The sequence below is a fragment of the Temnothorax curvispinosus genome, unplaced genomic scaffold, assembly GCF_003070985.1.
Source record: "Temnothorax curvispinosus isolate PA1 unplaced genomic scaffold, ASM307098v1 QBEX01004802.1, whole genome shotgun sequence".
Taxonomy (NCBI): Eukaryota; Metazoa; Arthropoda; class Insecta; order Hymenoptera; family Formicidae; genus Temnothorax; species Temnothorax curvispinosus.
Window position 1 is genome coordinate 70551 of NW_020214582.1, and position 25040 is coordinate 95590.

At 41.1% G+C, this 25040-nt stretch overlaps 1 protein-coding gene across 6 annotated transcripts in view; it reads left to right on the plus strand.

Annotated features, from left to right (window-relative positions):
• The first annotated feature begins 1587 nt into the window (after positions 1 to 1587).
• Positions 1588 to 25040, plus strand: part of LOC112454133 (fibrillin-2-like) — a 28732-nt gene continuing 5279 nt past the window's right edge. Inside the window, exons 1-33 of one of the 6 annotated variants that reach the window (XM_025015363.1) lie at positions 1588 to 1748; positions 2026 to 2415; positions 3715 to 4021; positions 10619 to 10701; positions 11706 to 11813; positions 11956 to 12090; positions 12216 to 12318; positions 12474 to 12658; positions 12904 to 13152; positions 13341 to 13496; positions 13817 to 14101; positions 14247 to 14369; positions 14600 to 14848; positions 15109 to 15228; positions 15588 to 15803; positions 16002 to 16201; positions 16544 to 16724; positions 16826 to 17131; positions 17384 to 17725; positions 18055 to 18180; positions 18299 to 18632; positions 18858 to 19024; positions 19236 to 19564; positions 19915 to 20341; positions 20421 to 20774; positions 20971 to 21084; positions 21604 to 21762; positions 21839 to 22053; positions 22359 to 22716; positions 22818 to 22963; positions 23110 to 23218; positions 23302 to 23580; positions 24507 to 24932. In XM_025015363.1, coding sequence (XP_024871131.1) covers positions 3882 to 4021; positions 10619 to 10701; positions 11706 to 11813; positions 11956 to 12090; positions 12216 to 12318; positions 12474 to 12658; positions 12904 to 13152; positions 13341 to 13496; positions 13817 to 14101; positions 14247 to 14369; positions 14600 to 14848; positions 15109 to 15228; positions 15588 to 15803; positions 16002 to 16201; positions 16544 to 16724; positions 16826 to 17131; positions 17384 to 17725; positions 18055 to 18180; positions 18299 to 18632; positions 18858 to 19024; positions 19236 to 19564; positions 19915 to 20341; positions 20421 to 20774; positions 20971 to 21084; positions 21604 to 21762; positions 21839 to 22053; positions 22359 to 22716; positions 22818 to 22963; positions 23110 to 23218; positions 23302 to 23580; positions 24507 to 24932 — 6724 coding nt within the window. In that variant the 5' untranslated portion in view covers positions 1588 to 1748; positions 2026 to 2415; positions 3715 to 3881. The remainder of the gene's footprint in view (positions 1749 to 2025; positions 2416 to 3714; positions 4022 to 10618; positions 10702 to 11705; positions 11814 to 11955; positions 12091 to 12215; positions 12319 to 12473; positions 12659 to 12903; positions 13153 to 13340; positions 13497 to 13816; positions 14102 to 14246; positions 14370 to 14599; positions 14849 to 15108; positions 15229 to 15587; positions 15804 to 16001; positions 16202 to 16543; positions 16725 to 16825; positions 17132 to 17383; positions 17726 to 18054; positions 18181 to 18298; positions 18633 to 18857; positions 19025 to 19235; positions 19565 to 19914; positions 20342 to 20420; positions 20775 to 20970; positions 21085 to 21603; positions 21763 to 21838; positions 22054 to 22358; positions 22717 to 22817; positions 22964 to 23109; positions 23219 to 23301; positions 23581 to 24506; positions 24933 to 25040) is intronic. The other 5 variants (XM_025015362.1, XM_025015365.1, XM_025015364.1 and 2 more) reach the window with 5 other exon arrangements.

The following is a 25040-nucleotide window of genomic DNA, read 5'->3' on the forward strand; positions in this document are numbered from 1 at the left end:
AACCTACCAAAATTTGAATTAAACAGAAACTAAAGTCTAATATAACAATTTAATAATTTCTATATTAAACATACGATTATGTGTGTGTGTATACTATACTTATAATTTATTCCTTGTAATATGTTATACGCGATTCATGTTATCTTATTAAAAATTTCGATTATATATTATAGTATGTCATATTTTTAATGTATTACTTAAATTATAAATATAGTAATTATATAGAACTATAGATATAAATTCAATTTTATTTAAATTATAAAAATGTGAATTAAAAAGTGTGAAATATAAATTAATTCAAAATTTAATAGCGATTTAAAATTAGAACTAGATAATGATTAAGTAATATGATAATTAAAATATCTATACAAAATATAGATAAATATATATAAAATATGTATATTTGAAAATATATTATATTATTATATGTGCTATATATAAACTATTACGTGCCCGATTTGAACGGACTCCGGAAGTGTCAGCCTATTTCTGATTTCGGTCCAGTAATAACCCAAAGGCCAATGTCACCCAGATTTCTCAATCGAAGCTGCAACCTCATTCGATAACGCTAGATGAGACGTACGCAATTGTGGAAGAATGTCCAACGTTAATGAGACAATCACGAAAATTGTGAAAACTCATCCAATATTAACTAGGAAATTACGAAAATGTGGGTAATGCGCGGAATATCTTAAGTGAATCAAGACCGCTCCTTCATTACATAATTATTCCTGATGTAACTATGTGAGCACAGTATGATAGATTACATAAGAAACAACGGAATAGAATGCAACTACCCCGAGGAATAAAATTACTTGAGAAGTACCCGCTGTCTAAAACAATAAAATAAATCAATGTTTTTAAAACGGCACGAGTTGTATTTTTTTCGACTTGCTGAATTTAATCCGCTAGCCGATAATCAAAATTTAATTTGATTATTTAATTTATAAAGCAAAGGGAAATATGTTTATTTCATACTCCTCTTTTTCAGAAAGATTGAAATTAAGTATAACAAGTACCGAGGACGACAAAACATTTTCATCAGTTTTAGAAGCAATAAAACCTTCAAAGATAAAAAAAAGAGAAAGAAAGAACTTAATTCCTTTTAATTCCGAGCAAAACTCAGCTTATTGCACGGTCAAAACAAATCGTACCAATTAATAAATTGACACGAGCAAAAGAAGCTTATTACTCCCCTGACTTCCGCCAATTTCGCGCAAATCGCATTCTTGACTGATCGATCGAGCATCGGAGCGCATCCTTACGGAACATATGCACGCGTGCACGCGCGCGTGTCCGTGCCTTCACACATGCATGGTGTTAACAGCTAAGTAGAAGGGGTGGGCCCGTCTTGTTGTCGTCGTCGTCGTCGTCGTCGTCGTCATCGTCTTAAGAGGGGGGAACGAGATCGACACGATGCGTGGACCAGAGGAAGAGAAGAGAGACCGATACGGAGACAGAGAGCAAGAGATAAGGATGGTTGAAGATGTTGAAGAGAAAAAGAGAGAGAGAGAGAGAGAGAGAGCCCTCCCAGATGAGTTCTCTCCTCGAGTCCACAATCTACGGCTCCAGTCTCGCGTCGAGTCCCGTCGCGGCGCATCTTTCCGAGGTCCGTCTCCCTTGGGACCGATCGATTTCGAGCGGGCCGAAAGATCGATCGCCGGTCCGCCGGCAAATCGGAAGTCGCATAGGTGTTTCTTTTCACTTTAATTTTCCCCATTGGTGACGTGGATCTTGACTTGAAAACTGTACGTTGCTTGTCTCCTAGATATTTAAATTATATGCATCGTTGCTTGATAACGCGTGAACATCGCGAAGAAATAAAGTAGATAAATTATAAAACATAAAATAAATATTTGCTTCGAAAAAATTGTCTGTTATAAGCTTGTTTTGATAATTATTATTTATTTAATATTTGAATTAAATACTTCATGTTTTAAAGCATTTGAATATATGTAACCACAGAAAAATTGCCATGAATTTCAAATTGATTTAAATATGTGTAATCACAAAAATAATTTTCAGTTCTTAATCTTTAAATGATCTCTCGAAGATCTTTTCTAGTCCCATACGTTAGATAGGGAAAATTGAGCACCACGTCGTCGATCGTATCATACAGATCATCATCCGCGGTACGTGTCAGGGATTAGATCGAGTCGCGAATCTGAATTGGGGCTCGATTCGCGGAGTGCTGATCTAAGCGAGCGATTTTTTGAGAATGATCTTTGATCGCGGCACTCGGCTCGTTCACGCGTGATCGCGTGCGCCGTTGGAGATCACAACGAATACAGTTAATTCGCGATATGCGCGATCGCCGACCAGCCCACGCGTGTGTCGCAGATCTGTTAGCGCGAATATTTGCGAGCGACTCGTGCTAGTTATGGAATTATACTAGACTGCTGTTCGTTTAAACAGGTACGTCCGAAAGGGTTTGAGACTTTTTAACTCGTCGCGATAAAAATTTTATTTTTCAAAAGAAGGAGAGAATCCTTGTCTTTTTCAAAAATATTCTCTCCCTTTTTTTAAAATAAACTTTCTTGTTTTCGGGGAAAAAACTTCGAAAAAAATCTTAAAACTTCTTCGCGAAAAGAGGAAGTGTGAGACAAAAGAAAACGGATTTTTTTCTTGTTCTTTTATTCTTATAATTTGTTCGTATAAATTATTACGTAACCAAATGAATTTTTCTCGGAAATTTTCGCTTCCACGCAAAGAGAAGCTTTCAATAGGCCCGATAACGCCGTAGTACAGACTTTACGAGCTCATTCGTTACGGTGGTGAAACGCTCAAAGCTGAAACGCTCCGCTCGAGGTCCTATCTCAATTCATTCCGCTCGTAATAGGACGTGCGAACAAGGCCTGTTCTTTTTTCGCGGGAATCGCTTAAGTTTATGGAAGTTTAAAGATAGCCTTCAAACGCCAGTCACGCATTTGCGTTACGATAACGAGTAGAAGCTGCACGGGTAGCGCGCGATTTTGCCAGATACGCTCCTTTAATTAGAACCTCTTTTTTCTTCTTTTGCTTAAAAAAAAGAAGCTAGATAGTTCACTCGGTATCAATCTTTCCAAGAAATAAACAAAAATAATTTTTTTAATAGAAAAATAATTACTATATTTCTATAGTTTTTAGATCTTTGTAAAAAAAATGAAAAATCTGCATGTCTAGCATAGTAAATTGCTATTTATTCAATTAAAAAAATATTATAAAGTATGAATTCTTAAATATATCACAAACGAGAGAATAAAATTAAAATGTTTCTAAAACACTCGTTGAATTTATAAATTATTTTCTATATTCTACGGCGTTAAAATGATGTAAATGCATTTTAGTAAAGAGATAAATTACTCGCCGCGACAATGCGAATTTAATCGTAAATTCTCGCTTCTCGCTCGCCAAAACGCAATGGTGGATATTTATATCAGAAGATAGTTGCTTCTATCTCATCGTACTAATTTGGCGCTTCCGGAAAGACATCACAGTCACGAGCGAGTTATCGCATATATGTTATGTTTCTCGGCGAGAATTCACGCGGTAAAATAGAAAAAGAAGGATGCATAAGTTTCGTATGAAAATTTTTCTTTCTAATTAAGCGACATATGTGTGACGCGTCAAGTAATTCCCGAACGATTCGAGCTTAACTTCGAAATAATAAAATTAAACAAAAGCATTTGCGGAGCAGGAGGCGCTATATAAAAGAGCTCGAAATTGTCTTTGTAGACGGTGGAATGATCGCGACGACTTGGGATAATTCCTCGAGATCGATCAAGGATCATGCGTGTTAGATGCGCAAGTATCGACGAGACCGCGAGTTAAGAGGATAATCCAGGATAGTGTCGAAGAAGAAATCGGATCGGAGATAGGGAGCTGCGAGTTCCCTGCGCAGGATGTTCGCACTGCTACTACTGACGGCCTGGATCGTCCTGGCATCGCAATTTGTCCAGGATGGGGTAGCGACGGGGCAACGTTACACCCCGAGTCCGACCCAAGATCTGGACAATACTCTGCAATCGGTGCCACCCCTCGGGTGAGTATTTGCAATACAAGTGATCGCAAGATCGCGAAACTCTAAGCGGACTAGCTATTTCCTTTTCCAATCACAGAGTCAACGCTGCCATGAGAATGTGTCGATTAGAATCTCATAATCGAAATAGTGTCACAAATAGGTATTTAAAACACGGACAATATTTCAGGATAAGATAATTATAGGCAGCAAAAGACGTCTCAGTGTAATGACGAAATGTCACATTCAGCGTCCTTGACGAACCACGACCGGTCACTTAAAGAGATTAAATCGTCCCAACGCGCGAGAACGCGAGAACAAGCCCGGTACTTATATCGCTAACCAGCGCGGATCTCTCGCGAATGATCCCGATGATTTTCCTCGCGCGACCACTGTCCTCGTGAGTTAAATGACGCGATAACACCTAATTGGGTTATCGGAATGTTACGTTATACGCGGCGCGCGTGAATTCTGGCTAAGCGATCGCGCCCATTTTTTCGCAACGGGAGTCAAGTCGCGCCGATAAAGCCCTGCACTTACATGATGTTTTCGCGGCCGTGCGGAAAGCACGATGAGATAATAAACGGTATTAACCACGGTGCGCGCGCGCACGTCCATCCATCCATTGCGGTCAATTGACAATGGTATGCGCGCGAGTAAGGCAGACACATTTTTCCCCGCGTGCATGCCGAGCGCGATTTATCCAGCTTCCTTCGGAAATTTCTGGTGACTTCCACGCCCGGAAGTTCCCGAAAATATTTAAGAAAATATTTATAACAAGACCCTGCAAATATAAAATATATGCACACATATGCTCATCTCATAGGAATGCGTTAAAAGAGAAGATTGCTTGCTTGCATAATTGCGCGAATTATCACAATTCTAATCCGCGTGGGAATATCTGCGGATCTAGTCTCATGGAATAATCTCTCTCTCATGGCTGGTTTCGACACTAATTTCCATTACTAATTTTATCGTTATAATATACCGTGACTGGGATGGATACTATAATCGCGTCTCATCGAAGCTCGGACAGAAATTAATCCGCTTACGACACGCAAGCGACAAGTTGTATATGCCGCTACGAAATTATTCGATTTATTCGAATCATACGTTATTTAATTACAGCTTCTCCTACGACCTACGTAAAAGCGATATATTTACGATTTTTAATTTGCATTGGCTCTGCCGTGTGACACAGGCTTTAGAAATTATAATCTTGCTAGGCGGAGTCAGGAATATGAATAAGCTCGCTACATTATCTTTACATTTAGAGGAATACAAATGATAAATGACAAAGTTCAACGATTGTAGGGCACCCGTTATCTGTAGTTCGCTGATTACGCGTTTTACGATCCTTCGCGTGTTTCGTTGAGGCGGGACAAACATCGTTCCATTTTGGTTGTCGCACCTTCTCGTTTAAACTCACACACTTTCATAAGCTCCCGTACGCCCTACGCGGCGTATTTCGGATGCCTGCACGATCAAATTCAGACGGATGCCGACGATGAGATGGCAATACGTCGGACGGAGGTCCCATCGGAATTGTAACTAATTGACTTTATGGTATTAATAACGCTCTTAAATGTCGCCGATTAAGTAACGCTATCTAAACAATGCTTTTAATTGCCTCTGACAGAACGCCCATTAATTACGTCTACATTAGCGAGGAGCTCGTTTAACCCTTCCGGTCGCGTATAATGTTCCCTTTGTCGGAACGTTCGGTTGCGGTTTAAATTGTTTGGAAATTAAAAAGATATTTTTCATCGATACTTTTTGGAGTTTTTTAATTTAAATTCTTGCTGCTCTTGTAATTTGTAATTTGTAACTAATAATTTTTTATCTGCACCTTGACCTACAAATAAATCAAAATACTTTTAACTCACATAATTTGAAACCAGCAATTTAGCCCAAAATACTTATCGAAACTTTCTAAACATAGTTTTGCGCTTTATGTCTGAAAAGTAAATCCACCTCGCATAATGTTATAAAACGATCAACTTGATGAAGAGCAAAATTGGATTAAAAAATTCGAATATACGATAAAATTGTAAGGGCCCAGTAAACTTTCACTCAGAAGCAGGCACTTCCTTCTCTTCCGTGCGAGCTGCAGCAGCTGCATTATCCGGTTGATAAACGCCGCGTCTCCGTTAATTAATTAACAGCGCGGAGATGGAATGCGGACGGGCGGGCGTGATAAAGCGGCGGAGCACCCCGCGCGGAATACGATTCGCACGTTTCGCGGCACCGCGGTTTTTATCGGAGGCGCGCGAGATGACCCGTTCACCGTCATCCGGTGCGTCTATGAGCGTATTGTGCTGGGCGATTCATCATTCCGCCGAATGATGAATGATACCCTCGCGCGGAGCCCCGACGTGCCGTTCGTCGTCGTCCCCGATCGTCACTGATAACGCTCCGAGGGAGCCGCGCGAATGATCGAGCCGCGTAATCCGCGAAAAAGACGATCCCCTCGCCTGGGATGGACGCGCTGGTGCGCGACCGGCGAAGAAATATCGCCGGGCATTAGAATAATGGAACATCGCTATCGGAGATAACGTTACCGTATATAGCAAATCTAAAGCTTCCATCTAGTCTTCCAACCCCCCTACCTCTTTTTTTAAACGTCGCTCAATTTTATATGCACGTAGCATGGTGGTACGTTCTTAGACGCGCCGGGCGTTCGAGATTGGAGTCCGTAGATAAGAAGACCTCGTCACATCGCACATCATTTACGCGATCTGCTGGAGGACAGTTCAGACGTCTAACGTTGCTGTCGTTTAATGGGGGAACGTGAAAAATAGGATACAAGGTCGGTTTTAAGTCTAACGGGATCGCCACTTAAAATTATCCATGGTTAGTTCAAAGTACTTAGACTGATTTAAGCCGCGTATTACGCGACGCCGGCGCGGCAGGAAGTGAAGAAGCAATTCTTAGGGATGTAGAGGCGGTTAGCATTAGAGCTGCTGTCGCAACCTTTAGCGCGACTCCGTGACGAGGCGCCGTTCATATTTTATCGATTGTCTGTTAATTAGTTTAAAACGAAAAAAGGAAGACAGAGAAAAAAGGGAAAAAGAAAGAAAATGATCGACATGTCAACTCGAGTTTCTATAAAATAATAAATGAAACAGAACCAACATGAATCAATTACAGAAAATCTTGGTAGCCTAATAATAATAATAATAATAATAATAATAATAATGTGAATTTTGTATATTTTTCAAAACTAAATTTATTTTTGTACTTTTTACGTTTAATATTTTTTTTTGCTCGCCTCGTATTGCCTCCGTTACACTTTGAGCTTTATTCGAAAATGAGACACTCATATTTCAACACCTGAAGGCACTAATCCTGGAGAAAATTTTGTTACGAGTGTACAGGAAGCAACGTCGAAGTAATGAAGCTGTCAGCAACCGAAGGTTGTTAAACCTAACCGACATGCACTGTGTAACGATAAGAAGCACGTCACGTATCAAGCTGTTTTTCCGTCGCTCATCGCACCGACTAATTTTGATTTAGAGCGTAATTTAAGATCGTTACTGTCCGCGCGCGATCGTAATGCAATAATTTCCGACGTGAGGAGACAAATGATTACGGCGAGTCGCGCCGCGCCGGGATTGCGATGCCGTGGGCGAAGTTCCACAACCCGGAAGTATTCCGGGGTAGTTTTGCTAACTTAAAAGTTTCGAGATTCCACGATTTTAGAGAGACGTCACTTGACGCGGGACGAATTTAGGAATATCGCGGTATCGGGTGCTCGATGTCTTCGAGCACCGATATGTAATTGCCGTCGTGTCGCAACACTACGCGTCGCGACCAATTGCACTTGTGACACAACGCTCGTTTAAGGAGGACTGCAAACAATTGCCCGCACTGTGCTTTTTGCGGTGGCGATTCTTCGCGCGTGAAACACTATTGTTTGCTCGCCCCTAATCGCGCGATGGGAAAACGACCGCTTTTGATCGCCTTAATTTTAATGGCTCGCAATTCGCGCTATTTGTTTCGAAGCTATTGTTATAGTTTCCAATTGGACACTCTCGCAAGCAGTTAATCACCCGCATTAATTAGGTCTATGTTATCCAGATGCTCGTCGTTTATACGACTCCGCATTATTGTCCATCACACTATTAATTTATTATAGATGATAATAATTAATAAAAAATTAATCAATTTATGAAAAATACTAATATTGCATTGATATCCGAAAAAATATATTAATATTTAATCAAGTAGTTTCTCGCGGGATTTAGGAACAGTTTGAAACGTCCACTCGGAAAAATATTGCGATAAATAAACTCAAATCATATTCTAAAATCTAAAAATGTTAAAATTATGAAAAATGAGGAAAGCGTAATGAAAATGAGACTTGCGTTTCCGTCAGAGAGATGTGAGCGCGAGCGCGAAAAGATCTTCAAATAAAGATATCGGCCGATGAACACACGTTGCGCATTGATTTCAGGGCTCGTTAGGACACGTTATCATTACAGGCGGGTGTTAAAATTACACCCTGCCGACACGGTTAACGGCACGGCCACGTGTTGATCGGCGTGCGATCGGACACTGCGATACAAGTTCGATTGGTGGGCCAATCTCCCAAGGAGCATCCCATTTACATACAGATTGGATTAAAGCTTTCGAGTTGGGAAGTGATGATCGACCGCGTCCTCGTAATTCCGCCGCCAATTATCGTTATTATTATTATTACCACTCGAGCGCGGGCCTCGCTATAATTTTCCAATTAACGACGCGTATCAAAGTTAGTCATCTCGCCGATTTCGAACGTTTGCCGTTGATGACAACCGGCGTTTTAACGGGATTTTATCGTCGTCGAGGAAACGATAATAAAAGCGAAAATACAAAGAGAGACGGATTCAAGCGGGGTTCACCGGGATTCACCGGGTGAGAGAGATTTACTCCTTAAACGAGTTTTCGGGAAAGAGTTGAGCAAGCTCTTTACGATAACAAATTACCTAAATAGCGCGGTTGCTTTTCTTTTTCGAAATTCAGGAATGCCACACGAGATCGTTCACCGGCGTAATCGCGCGTGTAAACATCCGTCAGGTATAACACCCCGAGCAGTTAGTGGGCCACTGTTTGAGCAAGATTGCTTCATCACGCGCTGTGCACACACGTTTAATATCGCCTTATTACAAGCGCGCCCGCTGTAATGCCCCCGCCCGCGGAGAGACGATACGCGCCAGGCGTGTAAAACGCGTATGTCAGAAGTCACGGAGGAGATATAAGTACGCGCGAAAAGGAAGAGCGCGAAGGAGATGCCGGACACGCGAGACGCGAGTGCATGCATTAATCTCTCTCGCGCCAGCGAAACGAGAAACGAAGCGCGGGACGAGTTGCCGCGTTCTCTCGGGGCCCCGCTAACGCACGAAGGGCACGCGAGGGAATGCAAAGGCCGGCCGTTTGCAGCTGGAAGAACCTCCGCGCGATCTCGAGAAATCTTAAAATCGCGGAATCTTGGATTTTATCTCCGGAACTCGAGTATTCCAGCGCAATGTTCCAGGCGCGATAAAAAATTCTAGAGGGAAATTCTCTCTACGGTCAAAGAATCGTCGAATTGATGGACCGCGGAGTTCAAAGTCCTCCGTACCGCAGCCCTACAAACCGTGTTAGATAACGATCGCGTTATCGCCGCGCGATAAAAAATGGCGTGACGTGAAAGAGAGCCGGCGCAATGCTTGTAGCGTTCGCGCGATTGCGGCGGTCGAGGGGGCCTTTAAGTGGCGGCGTTTAAAGCCACGGTTAGGAGGCAGCTGACGTTAATTACAAGGCGCCAGATGTGAATGGCCGCCTTGTTCCGAGGTGGTACTCCGCTCTCTTTCCATTCTTCCTTTTTCTTTTTCTGTATCTCTCTCGCTCTCTTTTTTACGCTCATCTCTTCATTCTCTTCTTGCGCGTGCCACGATGCCGCGGAAACGCCGCGTTTCCGCCTATGGCGCCTCTTCAAGCCGGCGCCATAAAGAACGACCTATGACTCATGATTAATCCCTACTTTCGTAACTTCGGAAAATGATAAAGAAGCTCTTCGTGTTTCGAGAAAGTTCATAAATTTTTAGGAAATTTAAACAAAGTTAGAAAAGATGTTATACAAGACAACAGTCTCCTAGTTCTGTAATAATTGTACGATTTACTCATTTTAATGAGTAACAATAAACTTTATATTTGATCATAGATGTGTTAACACGTGACACTGTTTCGTTATTTCTTATTTAAATTTCATTATTATTTTTATTTAAGTTTATTTATAATTATATTATTTATAACGTATATATTTAATATATTATATATAATTTTTATTTGAATATTTAAGGCTTAGTTTCACAAGTGTCGGTTAACTTTTAACCTTAGCTTAGATTAACTCACTCTTCGTCTCTTTCTAAGGGGGACGTTAGAAGGAGACGAAGAGTGAGTTAATCTAAGATTAAAAGTTAACCGACACTTGTGAAACTGGTCCTAAGTTTAACATCACTGTTTCCTTAAAAAAAACCATTTCTCAATCTCAAACGTAAACTTAATTAAACATTAACATATTTTTCTAAATAATCAAATAAATCTTATATTTGTATAGAAACTGGAAAATATACTAAAACATATTGAAAATGCTTCTAGGCCGAACGTATGCAGATCGAGGTATAAAAATTATTGCTGTCCGGGATGGTCGAAGAAACTGGAAACAGGCCTGTGTGTCATTCGTAAGTAAAAGCGATAAAATTTTATTAAAAATTCACAATATATTGTATCATTGGAGAGTAATCGAGACGGCGACACAATGGGAAAACGTGAAAGAGAACTAGCTATGAAATAAAATTCAATAAAAAAAAAAAAATAAATAAAGAAAATTGCTTACGAGCTAAATTCACAAGGTACATACGATTTTTTTATTCTTCCTTAAATATAATAAATTAATTAATCTTACATTGTATCGTATTTACATTATTCTTATATAAAGAAAGAAGTAGAATTTAAAATATATAGTAATACCTAAATTGAATAATAAAGCCATATTATATTGACAATAATAAAGTAAGCAACGATTCAGGACATAATGACCCATATCCTTACGATCCTATAGAGCAATCGAACCTCCCGCGACATACTCGCGGGATGGAAAGCGGTTATTAATATCGGGGGCGAGAGGAATCACCTATCATTACCGATACTGCCCGGGAATGATAACGATCGATGCAATTACGTAACGGACAAATGGGCATTTATGCGACACGAACGGTCGCCTCGAATAAAACTGGTTTAATGACCTGTTATGCGCTTCCTGTTGATCGCATTGTCTGGCGATGTGGCCGCACTTCGCTCGTGATCTGCATTCCGGTCCTCACAATTTCCGGGTGTCTGACAATGTTATTGACAGAGTAATTGTTAATTCATGATACATCTCATTCCGCGGTGTCGCCTTCCAATTAAAATTATAATTATTATAAATCTATATCACTGAAATGTAACTTTTAGTATATAGCAATAAAATAAATAAAGCAGCGCATTTTTTTTCTTTTTTGTTTATGTAAAAAATTATAAACGTAAAACAATCCTAATTTTCTGCTTTTAAATATTTTCACTGCAGTTAGTAAGATATACTTATTAAAAAAGAAAAAAGAAAGTTGTAATAACGTTAATACAAAATTGGAGATACCCTGAAATTGAAGACAAGCTTGGATTTTACATACTGTTAATTCTGTTTTAGCAATTTGCGCAAGACGCTGCGGCTCTGTTGGAAGATGCATAAGGCCCAATATCTGTTTATGCGAGGGCGGCGTCGTCGCTTCCTCCTGTGGCAACGGCCAAAGCAAAGGTGAGACATTACCGGATGTCTTTCAGTTTTCTAGATCAATTTTTTTTTCATAAAATTGTTAGTAATTTTTAAGCATCTTTTAAAACAACGGTGGATTTGTTGTAACTAAAATTTGTTACTCAACCAATATATCATCACCCAGTCATCACCCACGAAAACGGAAGTGGCGGCGATCACGGCGACACCGGCAGATGTAGGGTCCATTGCATAAACGGAAACTGCGTCGACGGCCGATGTCAGTGTCGCAGTGGATACCAGGGAGAATTCTGCAATGAACGTAAGTGGAATTAGCGTAAATTAAAATAAATCTTAGGGCGATCATTATATATGCTACAAAAAAGAAAAGAAAACAAAAAAATTATTTTCGTAAAAACAACTGATCGAAAATCATTGTTTAATTAGCAATTTGTCGCGAGCCCTGCTTGAATCAAGGAAGATGCATCGGTCCAGATCGTTGCGCCTGCATCTACGGGTACACTGGAAGACGTTGCGAAACCGATTACAGGTAGGGTAAACCCATGTTTATTCGATGTTTCATGGCGAGCTAGCTTGAAAAAACACAAGTTGGCCATCTTTCCTCTATGGCCATCTTATTTACCCTATAAAGATAACAAAACGTATCTCCGTATCGCCGAGTTACTTTCACGATGTACGTTTCAGGACCGGACCCTGCTTCACCAAAGTAAAAAACGGCCAATGCTTGGCGAGCCTTCAAGGGGTGGTTTGCACGCGACAGTTGTGCTGCGCCACCGTAGGCAAGGGCTGGGGTCACCCCTGCGAGAAGTGCCCGGTCAGATTAGATTGTGAATTGGGTTACTTAAAGACCAACCAGGGTCAATGCGTTGGTACGTCATGTTAACTTCTAGTTACTTGTAACTTTTGACGTATTATCTTCAGACATCACTTAATCAATGAAACGTATAATTCAACGCGAAAATTTTAGCGTTACTAGAATAAATCATAATTATATTCTATTATAAATTATATTTGTAATTATATATTAATTACATATTTATATAATAAATCACGAATTATTAAAATAAATAAATAATAATAATATTAATAAAAGAACTTCTTGCAATGTCTTTAGATATCAACGAGTGCGAAGCGATTCCCGGGCTTTGCGAGGGTGGAAAGTGCTTGAACACTCCCGGCTCATTTACCTGTGAGTGCCCCGAGGGACAAGCGAGGGATCCCGAGACCAATGAGTGCAAGGACAGGGACGAGTGCCAGGAGGAAGGCATCTGCGCGGACGGTCGATGCATAAACACGAACGGCGGCTATTACTGCCACTGTAACCCGGGATTCATACAGAGCCAGGATCGCAAATTTTGCATCGGTGACTAAAACATTATCACGAGAATATTACCGGATTAAATATTATAAATATAAAAGTCCCGTCAAAATTTTAGATTATCTCTGGTATTATCCTTTCAATCGTTTTATTCTTCTACGAAATTTCTTGTCTTGAATTCTCTCGCGCCTTCTTACTAATTTCTTAATTGACGGTTAATTATTGCTCATCAGATGGCAGACAAGGATTGTGTTATACAGCGGTGAACCGTAACGGACAATGCAGGAATCGGCTTGCGATGCGATTGAGTAAAAAGGATTGTTGCTGCGGCAAGAATATGGGTCGAGGATGGGGCGATGAATGCTTCATCTGTCCCAATCCTGGCAGTGGTACGTACACGTTTTCAGAAGATCACGCGAAACGATACGTCTTCATACATTTTCGTAATTCTTTTCACAATATTTGAACCATTTAAGTTAAAATCAATTTTACCGATTTGCGGAATTTTGCAAATGGTCTGATCGCGATTTGTTCGACCACTGATAGCTTTAAGCGAATACTCCAGAAAGGTCTCTTCATCGAAGAGTCATGCGAAACAAAACTAAAAACGGCTTAGACCCGCGTGACTCGCGAAAAATCGATTAGATAAAAGCGAGCGACTACGGCGACTGACAAATTCTACAGGATCCACGTTATTACTCAATTGTAGACGATTACAACAGGCTTTGCTCGCAACTGCAGTCGATCACCGAGGTGAACGAGTGCGCGCTGCGGCCGGACATCTGCGGCGACGGGAAGTGCATCGACACCAAGGAGGGATACGAGTGCGAATGCTATCCGGGTTTCACGAGAAAGCCCGGCGGTAGATGCGAGGACGTGGATGAGTGTCAGTTGGATTACTGCCAGGGCGGAATCTGTCGCAATTATCCCGGCAGCTTCGCCTGCGACTGCCCGCCCGGCTTCGTCGTCTCCGGCGAGGGCAGATATTGCACCGGTAAAAACTATTACTCGAATCCTTTTTCCACGTAATAGTAGTATTAATTATGATAAAAGCAACATATAATGACGATAATTGCAATAACAATAGTAGTTGTGTTAAAAGTAATAGCGTACTGATGTGGATAAATATATCTTTTCAGATCATGACGAATGCCAAGACACAGGCATGTGCACCAACGGACATTGCATCAACATGAACGGATCTTTTAAGTGCAAATGCAACGATGGTTACACGCTGTCGCCGACGAGAAATACATGCATAGGTAAAGAACGTAAAAAATAACGTGCAATAAATATCATATTATACATATATATAAGATACTTTGCAAGAGTCGGAGTTTTCAGAAGCTGAAAGATGTTTTATTTCGACTTATCAATCCTCGATTCTGTAAAACAACTATAAATTAAAGTAATGAATAATAAGAAGATATTTCCGAGATAGCGTAAGAAGTCGTTGCGCGACAATTCGTCCGAATTTTCTTTTTCTTTTCAGACATCAACGAGTGTGTAGAAAATCCGAGGATCTGCCTAAACGGCCGCTGCGAGAACACGCCAGGGTCCTATCATTGTATCTGCCAATCAGGCTTCACTCCCTCGAGGGACAATACGTTCTGCGTGGACATGGACGAATGCTCCACCAGCGGGATGTGCGAGAATGGCAAGTGCGTCAACATGGAGGGCTCCTTCAAGTGCGTGTGCGACTCCGGCTTCAGGATCGGTCCCGATCTGAGCCACTGCATCGGTATTGATTTCATTAAGCGACTAACAATCGCGAAAATGAAGACCTAGAGTTTTACAATTCCGCGTAATCTAGATTTTTAACGTTTCGGTGATTTAACGTTCAAGAAAGGATTTATTTAATCGAGCATTTAAATCCTGCGAGATTTCTTAACGACAATAAAATGATATTATATTTGACTTTCAAACATTTAAAGATATAGAATTAAACGAGTAAGATACAAATAACTATTTATAATCGCCTAATGTTATCTGTTCTTCAAGATATCGACGAATGTGTAAATTTGCCGTGCCAAAATGGACGTTGCATCAATACGGCTGGTAGTTTCCGGTGTGAGTGTCACCCGGGATTCAATCTGGGTCCTGACGGAAGGTCCTGTCTAGGTTCGTACGAGTTATTTTCTGTTCCCAATATGATATACAAAATAAAAAATAAATAATCAGAATAAACGATTAAACGCTCTTTGAATCAAAGATTTTTTCCAATAATAAAACGTTCATTAAATTAAAATCTGGATATTATTTCTGTCTGTTGGTTGCACTTTAGATAACTTTGCGATCAAGTCTCGCATTAAATGTTTTCCAAAGCAAGATTGATATCAATTTTATCAAGAAATGACAAAGCTACAACTTCACTTATAGAGCGTTTTTTCTATCTTGCACCACTAATTTAATCAGATAATTCAATATTTGATTGTTTAACGAAAAATTAAATTTCTATCGGATGACTCTGCGCTGGTCAGATACGAGAAGAGATCTGTGCTATTCGCAGTACAGAGACGGCCAATGCTCTAACCCGACGTCCACCGCCGTGACGAAGTCCAGTTGTTGCTGCTGCACGGTGATCCTGGGCCAGCCGATGGGCTGGGGTAGCACCTGCCAACCTTGCCCGCTTCCGGACACCCGGGAGTTCGAAGCTCTATGTCCGCATGGCGCCGGAATGACTTATAATGGCGACGGTAAGACATCACAACGAACATTTTACTTGAAAACTCGAATATCAGTTTCTACATTTACAAAACACTAATATTGTAACAACTTTACAATTCAAAAATGTTCTAAATAACACAATTTTTTTAAATATTAGTATCCTAAAATTTTGAACCCAATTTCTGTCAATTCTTTTAATTCGATGAATAATTCTTATTTGATTGCAGACATCAACGAGTGCGCTCAGAATCCCAACATTTGCGTCAATGGCGGATGTGAGAATCTTATGGGAACGTATCGGTGTATCTGCGACAACGGATACGAAGTGGATGCAACGGGGAAAATATGCAGCGACATTAATGAATGCGAGCTGGAGGATTCCTTGTGTAGCGGCGGACAGTGTCGAAATACACCCGGTAGTTTCCAGGTAATTATTAATTTAGTTTTCATTAAGTGACAAAGAACGAGAGAAAATTGTCATTTGTCGTTTAAGCTTTTTAGAAGACAAACTGATCAACTGTACGAAATAAAAAGTAAAAGAAATTGATAAAGTTATAAACTCTCTAATTATATGGTTTTTATATTAAAATTAAAAAATTATGAAAATAAAGTTGATCAGTTTAGCTCCTGTAAGGCTCGTTTATTAAATTATCTAATTTACACTTCGTTGTATATCCAGATTTTGTTTTAATATTATTTTGCGTTTGTAAATTTATTTTATTTGAAGCATAAATATCGTGAATTATCGACAGCGTCATTTTACTCGCAGTGCATCTGTCCGACGGGCATGAGGTATAACACGCAGAACCAAATGTGCGAAGATGTGGACGAGTGCGACGAATTAGGACCGGACGTGTGCTTCAACGGCGTTTGCATCAACACTCCGGGAGCCTACGAGTGCGAGTGTTCCCCGGGGTACATTCTCGATAACACCGGTCACATTTGCATGGGTACGGATAATTCCAAATAACGATGGGATACGTCTCTCCCGCTGTAAGTATAAATAAAATAAATATAAAATATAGACGGGGTTTTGGTCCTTCGATTCTAGACAATCGGAAGGGCTCCTGCTGGACCAAAATGATTGACGGTCGCTGCGAGAACAACCTGCCGAAAGTGACTCTGCGCTCGGAGTGCTGTTGCTCGGTCGGGGTGGCCTGGGGCAGCCCCTGCGAGATCTGTGACCACTCCCTCTGCGAGTGCTCGAAGGGCTACGCGAAGGTGGACGGCAAGGGCTGCGCGGACATCAACGAATGCGAGCTCAACAGCGGGATCTGCAAAGGGGGTGGCACCTGCGTCAACACAGACGGCTCGTATCGTTGCGAGTGTCCCCCTGGCCTCACTTTGGACGCAACGCGTAAGCCGATAATGTCGGATTTTTACAGATATCACATAACGATCCGTTTCTCATTAAAATCGGATTGTAAAAACTATAAAAATGTTACAAAGAAATATAACTATTTAAAACTCCAGAAATCATACAAAAATTTATAAAAGATATATTTCTTATAAGAAACTGAAGATTTTTCGGGTTATTATTCAATTATTTTCAAACCGTGGACTTATTTTGAAATATCCTCTATATTTTTTCTCAATATCTCGATTACAGACACCACTTGCATCGACACCAGGCAAGAAATATGCTACCTGGACTATCGTCACGGCCAGTGCACTAGTCCCATAGAGGGTCACTTCTCCAAAAGCCTCTGCTGCTGTTCCGTAGGCCGTGCCTGGGGCAGCGACAAATGCGAACTGTGCCCTAAACTGGGCACGCAATCCCATGCCGAGTTGTGCCCGCGGGGGGACGGCTTCACTGAGCGTCAGGATATCAACGAGTGTGTCGAGTTCCCGGGCATGTGTCTGAACGGTAGATGCAAGAACACGATCGGCAGCTACAGTTGCAAGTGCAATCAGGGCTTCGCGCTCGACGAGCACGGTATCAAGTGCAACGGTAAGTAGTTTCTTTGCAGAATCTTGAAACTAAGGATTCAAGAAAATCAGATCTCAATCAATAATCCTTTTTTTTTTAATTTCGAGTTCTAGAATTATAAAAAAATCTATTTCTTATACTGATACGTCTTGCACTAGGTCTATTCTCAGTCTAAAATGTCCTAAAAAATATTAATAAATATTTATATAATATAAAATAATACAAAAAGCTCTTATAACATATTTCTAAACAACGTCTCTTCAATGATAAATTTTTCAACCAATTTAAAATTAATGTTTTTCTGTCAACATTTAAAAAAACATTCTAAACAAATAACTTAAAATTTTCAGACATCGACGAGTGCGAGATCATGCGTGGCGTGTGTGGTAATGGCACCTGCAGGAACACACCCGGCAATTTCCAGTGCGACTGCAATTCTGGCTATCGCAGTAGTGACATCATGAAAATTTGCATGGGTACAGTATAAAAAATTAAATTTTTAATTTAAATCTAATTAGTTTAACTTAGAAGTTTAATATAAAATTTTCTGAATTTGAAGATTCTAACTTCGAGATGTAATGCGAAACGTTCCAGACATAAACGAGTGCGAAGAGACGCCAGGACTATGTCGCGGTGGCACGTGTATCAATACTGAAGGAAACTTCAACTGTCAGTGTCCTCCAGGACACGAGTTGGGACCCGACAAGCAGTCCTGCAAGGACATCGACGAGTGCTCGAGAACCAGCGGTATATGCTCGAACGGCGTCTGCGAGAACATGATGGGCACCTATCAATGTATATGCGACGACGGCTATCAGCAGACGGGCCTCAGATCTCATTGTGAAGACATCAACGAGTGCGCGATTGGTAACGGCGGCTGCGAAGACATTTGCCTGAATACACCGGGCAGCTTTTCCTGTTCCTGCCGGTGAAAAATTATATCTTTTTTTTTTTTCAATGCACAGATAAAGTCTCTCAGAATTATCATCTGTGTAAATATTTAAATGCCGATCAAAATCTATGAAGTATATACTTGCCAGTCTATAAAGAATTATTATCTACACATTATAGTTAATCTAGCTTTCCTAATTATCTATAATTGAGCTAACTGAAATCTTAAAGAGATTATAATTATTTATTATTCGCGAGACAGCACCGGCTACGCTTTGAACCTGGACGGCCGGTCCTGCGCGGATGTTGACGAGTGCAAGGAGAATCCTCGAATCTGCAACGGAGGTAAATGTCGGAATACACCAGGCGGCTACGTATGCAACTGCACGAACGGCTTGTTGCCCGGAAGGGATGGAATATCCTGCATAGGTAAACTTTTTATCTATTACTACTCTGGAGGTCGATCATGTATCTTTTCCCCTATAGGGCGGGAACGTGAAAAGTGAAAAGTTTCATCATCGAAGTTAATGGCGAAAATGTTCACTTTTCACATTTCCGCCCTAGGGAAAAAGTTACAAGATCGCTTACCCTGCAAATAAAATCATCTGCTGTGTCGTTTACACGTCGTTTATTTGGTCAGACGTCGACGAGTGCGCGACACAGCCGCGGATATGCGGATACGGTGAGTGCTACAACACAATCGGCTCCTTCAACTGTCGCTGCGAGGAGGGATACTCGGTGAAGCCGGCGGAAGGACCGGCGTGCACCGACGATGATGAATGTCGGCTGAACGCTTATTCCTGTAGCGAGTTCGCCGAATGCCAAAACACCCAGGGCTCATACGTGTGCACCTGTCACGAGGGCTTCACTGGGAACGGGATCGAGTGCTGGGACATCAACGAATGCTCCACGAACAATGGCGGTTGCGACTCCAATGCGCACTGTATCAACACCGAGGGTTCTTTTAAGGTACCTACTGAATTCGTGATGACTGTCGAGATTTCTGATTGCAATTGTAACCATTATGAATCAGAATCTGCCTGCAGATGCAGGCAATAAATGTCCATCACTATCAAGATTTAATATTAAAATGTTCGGTGGAATTGTTTTGAGTTATTTGGAGTTGTATCTTAGAGTTTTCTTGATATCACCAAATTCACCAAAAGAATTCTAAGACTTCTGATTATTTTTCAGAATATTCAGAGAAAATAACAAGAGGGAAAGAGGGAGGGAGGGAGAATATTTCAACAATATATCTTATGATTTGCCATCGCCAAGCATTTTGATGTTAATTCGTCTCGCTAAAACTGTTCTCGTAGTGCGTGTGCGACGCTGGCTTTCGAGGCGACGGCTACAGCTGCAAGGACATCGACGAGTGCACGGAGGACAGCACGCTGTGCGAGAATGGACATTGCCTGAACTACCCGGGGGCTTATCGCTGCGAGTGCGAGATGGGCTTCATGCATCCGGATGAACGTAACGAGCAGGCGTGCGTGGACATCAACGAGTGCGAGATGTTCAGTAATCTCTGCGTCTTCGGCCGCTGCGAGAACATCTTCGGCATGTTCCGCTGCGAGTGCAACGAGGGCTACAAGCTCGACGGTTCCGGCGGTAACTGCACCGACGTGGACGAATGCGAGAGCCCGCAGTCCTGTCAGTACGGCACCTGCATCAACACGCAGGGCAAGTACATCTGCAGATGTCCGCCACATCATGAACTGGTGGAAGCCGGAAATGCCTGCGTTGGTAGGTTTTTTATTCATTCACGCTTTCTTTGCGTTCCTACAATTCTTATTATTCTTCTAATTTCGCGCTGGTCACGCAGACAGACGCGAATCGCTTTGCTTCACCGGCTACGAGCACGGTACCGGACGACCCCAGTGCATCTTCGACGTGGCATCGTCAGTGACGAAGGCAACGTGTTGCTGCAGCATCGGCACCGCGTGGGGCAATCGTTGTGAGGAGTGTCCGCAGGTCGGCACGAAAGAGTACGAGCAACTGTGCCCTAGCGGACCAGGGTATAGGCCAAATCGCGTAACCGTTATTCTGGAAGACATCAATGAGTGCGAGGAGCATGAGAATATCTGCCAGAATGGGCACTGCACTAACACATTCGGTAGTTTCATGTGTTCCTGTAACGAAGGCTTCATCCTGGACGATTCTAAGACTAGTTGCATCGGTAATGAAAACATATGCATTATTTTAAAGATTATATCAATTTATATATCCTTTTTTCAAAAAATTAAATATAAACTTGAGTTGTTTTAAATCTTGATATCCTCAATCTTCAAGTTCTCGGAAAGTTTTCGATCTTGTAAATGTTTTTGTGCTAAAATAGTAATATATGTTTAAATAACACAAAAAAATTATTACAGACATAAACGAGTGCGCGTTGCATCCGCGGATATGCGGCGTAGGATACTGCATCAACGATCAAGGGAAATATCATTGCGAGTGTCCTGAAGGATACATGGCGATGCCTGGAGGAAGTTAGTACAATAGAAAAATATTATTTAATTGTATTTTCTTTATTTTATTATTATTTAATTTAACCCTCAAAAGACTCCGTGCTTTTTGGCACCTTAAAAGTACTCCGTCAGGTCCTTTTTGCCTTTCGACTTATAAATAATATTAAATATCATTCAAAAAATTCCGCAAAATTCATGGATATTCTTTGAACTTTCCTCTTTTAAGCTGTGATGTTGGTTTCTAAAAATTTTTTTCTTTAATAGTTTTTTTTACTTATTAGCATAAAGACATTGAAAAAAAAAGTGATTTTTTTTTAAATTCATAATAAATATAAAAAATGAGTTTAAAAAATTTTCAAACAGTTTCTTACAGGAAAAGAGGTATTTTTCGGGTGGACGAAAACGACTCGACGGAGTCCTTTGAGGGTTAATATAACTAATTGGTAGTAACATATTATCGAAAATTGTAATAAAAAATTTCATGTAAATTAATGAAAAGAATCAATGTAAATAATCGACGACTATTGTGCGTCCCCTTAGAGGAGTGTGTCGACATGAGAAAGGAGTTCTGCTACCTTACTTATGATTCTGGACAATGTCTTAATCCCATGGTGCAACCGCAGACAAAAATGTTGTGCTGCTGTTCCATGGGAGCCGCGTGGGGCAGCCTCTGTGAGAAATGTCCTGGCGAAAGAACCCGTAAGTATCCGAATGATTCAAACAATTTGTATATACCAAATAAAAATTAATGATAATCGTTTGCTATCTGCATCAGGCGAACACGAGATTCTCTGCGGACTGGTGCCGGGCCAGATCATGAACCCAATCACAAATCATTCTGAAGAGATCGATGAGTGCGCTCTGATGCCGACCATGTGCACTCACGGCCGTTGCATGAATACGCCCGGCAGTTTCGAGTGTCAGTGCGACCGCGGCTACATTTATGACCAGGACTCACATCAGTGTATTGACGAGAACGAGTGTCAACAGGTGCGACTTTTGACGTTTTGCCTGAAAGATCCTGACTTCTTTTGACCCGCGAAGAAAAAAGCAGGATTACTATAATATATGAATCTCTTAGAAACCAAACAATGAACTCTGATAAACTCCATGAAGTAAAATGTAGAGAAAATCAGCAAAATTAAAATCATGTACTCTGATACTGCAAATATTAAGAATTATCAGAAGTGGATGAGTTGATCAGTTTGACTTCCGAGAAGATAATCAATACAACTAACGAATAGCTGCCATTTATGATAAACTAAATCCCTCAACATTATTTTTATTGTTCTCAGATACCGAATCCCTGCAGCGGAAACGCACAGTGCATTAACCAGCAGGGCTATTTCGAGTGCGTGTGTCCGGCCGGTTACAAACTCGGGCCCAGTCAACACGATTGCGTTGACATCGACGAATGTTACGAGCGAGCGGGCATTTGTAGCAATGGGGCGTGCAACAACTTACAAGGCAGCTTCCAGTGCATCTGCCATTCCGGATTCTCGTTGACTCGCGACAGGGACAATTGCGTCGACATCGATGAATGCCAACGCAATCCGAATATATGCAACAACGGCACTTGCATCAACACCTTGGGCTCTTACAAGTGCCAGTGCTATCAAGGATTCAAGCTCAGTCCGAACAACGACTGTGCGGGTGAGTCGGTAACTGCACTTGGAAATATTTTACAGTTCTTTAATTAGTAAAATATTTATCCGTGCGTGTCTCGATGTTTTAACTTAGCAAATTGGTTCTAGATATTAATGAATGTCGAATCATGCCGTTTTTGTGCCGAAATGGCCGATGTCGGAACACGATTGGCGGCTTTGTTTGCGAGTGTGCGGACGGCTACGTGTTGGCGCAAGACGGCCAGCATTGTCGCGATATCGACGAGTGTCATGAGGTGCGTCTTACATATTTTGACAGAAAATATTCCTCAAAAATTGGAGATGGCCAATAAATTTAAAACTCGTATATTAACAACCCTAAATAGGCTACAGATTTTTAAATAATCGACACGTGTTGATACTAAAAGTTAATATCTTGCAGATACCGGCATTATGCCCAGCTCCAGGAAAATGTCAGAATTTAATGGGATCTTACATATGTACTTGTCCGCTAGGATACGAGTTGGACCATTCCAGGAAGAAATGCGTTGGTCCGTAAGAATTTACATTAAATCGTATTATGATTACTTGCTCATTTTTGGATACTTTCTAAACGCGATTCACATTCGTACAGACATAGACGAGTGCGAAGAGACAAGGGACATTTGTGAGAACGGACAATGCATCAATACGGAGGGCGGGGTGATTTGCGAGTGCCCAGTCGGATATCGGTTGAGTGACAGACCGAACTCGTTGAAGTGTATCGACGTGAGGGAAGAACAATGCTACGATAATTATAGACGAGGCCAGTGCACCTTCCCACGAGAGGGTGGGATGACCAAGAAGCATTGCTGCTGCACTATGGGCAAGGCTTGGGGCCGTTACTGCGAGCAGTGTCCGCCCGAAAATAGCGGTAAAAGATATTTCTACAAAAATTAATTATGGTTTTCAGTTCCCTTCCTGAGGTCGCCAATTTGTAGGCTGTTAAAGTGTTCTTAAGATCCAGCCTGAAAAAATTTTTTTGGGCCAGATTTTTCAGTCCAGCAGTGATTGGCCATTGGAGCATAATAAAAATTAATTTTAATTTGCTTTGAAAATTGTCGCAATTTTTTTAAATATTTAAAAAAAATTATTGCAATTAATTAGCAGTTACTATAAAAAGTCTATTATGTATAGTAACTTTTGATATATTAGATAAAGAAATATCAGAAAAAAAGACAAGCCATAATAATATTAATTAACAATTTAAGTTCGGGTTACGATTATACATAATCTGAAAGATAACAGAATTATGCACGAACAATTATTCATCTAATTCAATTGCTACTCCGATGTTTCGAGTACGTTAAAGGCTACTATTGGAGGAGAGAATTTGTAGTAGGAGTGTGTAAGTTCCATCCTCCTTCTAGTCCCAATCCCCTACCTGTCACGTTTTAGAAATGCCACGTGTTTCGAACGAACTAGGTCAGTAAACCAGTGTGAAGGTTATCCGGTTCCACTTAGCTGATTTTTTAAATATGACTATCGTGCCTTCATTCAACTCGGATATAGACACTTTTGTGTTTCGCTGCCCGCGTATTCAATGGATATTTTCAAAAAATTCAGGAAGAAATTAGAATAATTAATTAAAAGGTTCTTTTATCGTGAAAAAGTTTGTTACATAAAATAAAACAATTCTCAATATCAGAACCAATCTGAGAGACATCAAAGAAAGAGCTACATCATTATTAATTAACAATTAACAATTAATTAATTAATAACTTAAAATGTACGCGTTATAATTAGAAAGTAAGAGTAATTTAGAAAGTAAGAGAATTATGCACAATTATATTCATCCAGAGGAGTTCAAGAGGATGTGCCCGGAAGGACCGGGGCGGGATGACACTGGAATCGATCTGAACGAGTGCCTGTTTATGCCGGATGCCTGTTCCGGTGGCGAGTGCATCAACACGGACGGCTCGTTCCGGTGCGAGTGTCCGACGGGATACGTGCTGGACGAAACCGGGAGGCGATGCGTGGATAGTAACGAATGCCTGACCGTGCAGAATATCTGCGGTAACGGCACATGCCGCAACATCGACGGCGGCTTCGAGTGCTCCTGCAATGACGGATACGCGCCCGGAGCTCATCAGGTGTGCGAAGATGTGAACGAGTGCCTGGAGCTGGGTAATCAGTGCGCCTTCCGTTGCCACAACGCGCCGGGTTCCTTCCGATGCATCTGCCCGTATGGATACACTCTGGCACCCGACGGCCGTCATTGCGTAGGTAATTGGAAATCGCCGTTAATTTCTTAACGTTTGACTAAATTCTATTACAAATCGTTAACAAAACAGAAATGCGATTGATTTTAATTTTCAAATTAATTTAGTACAA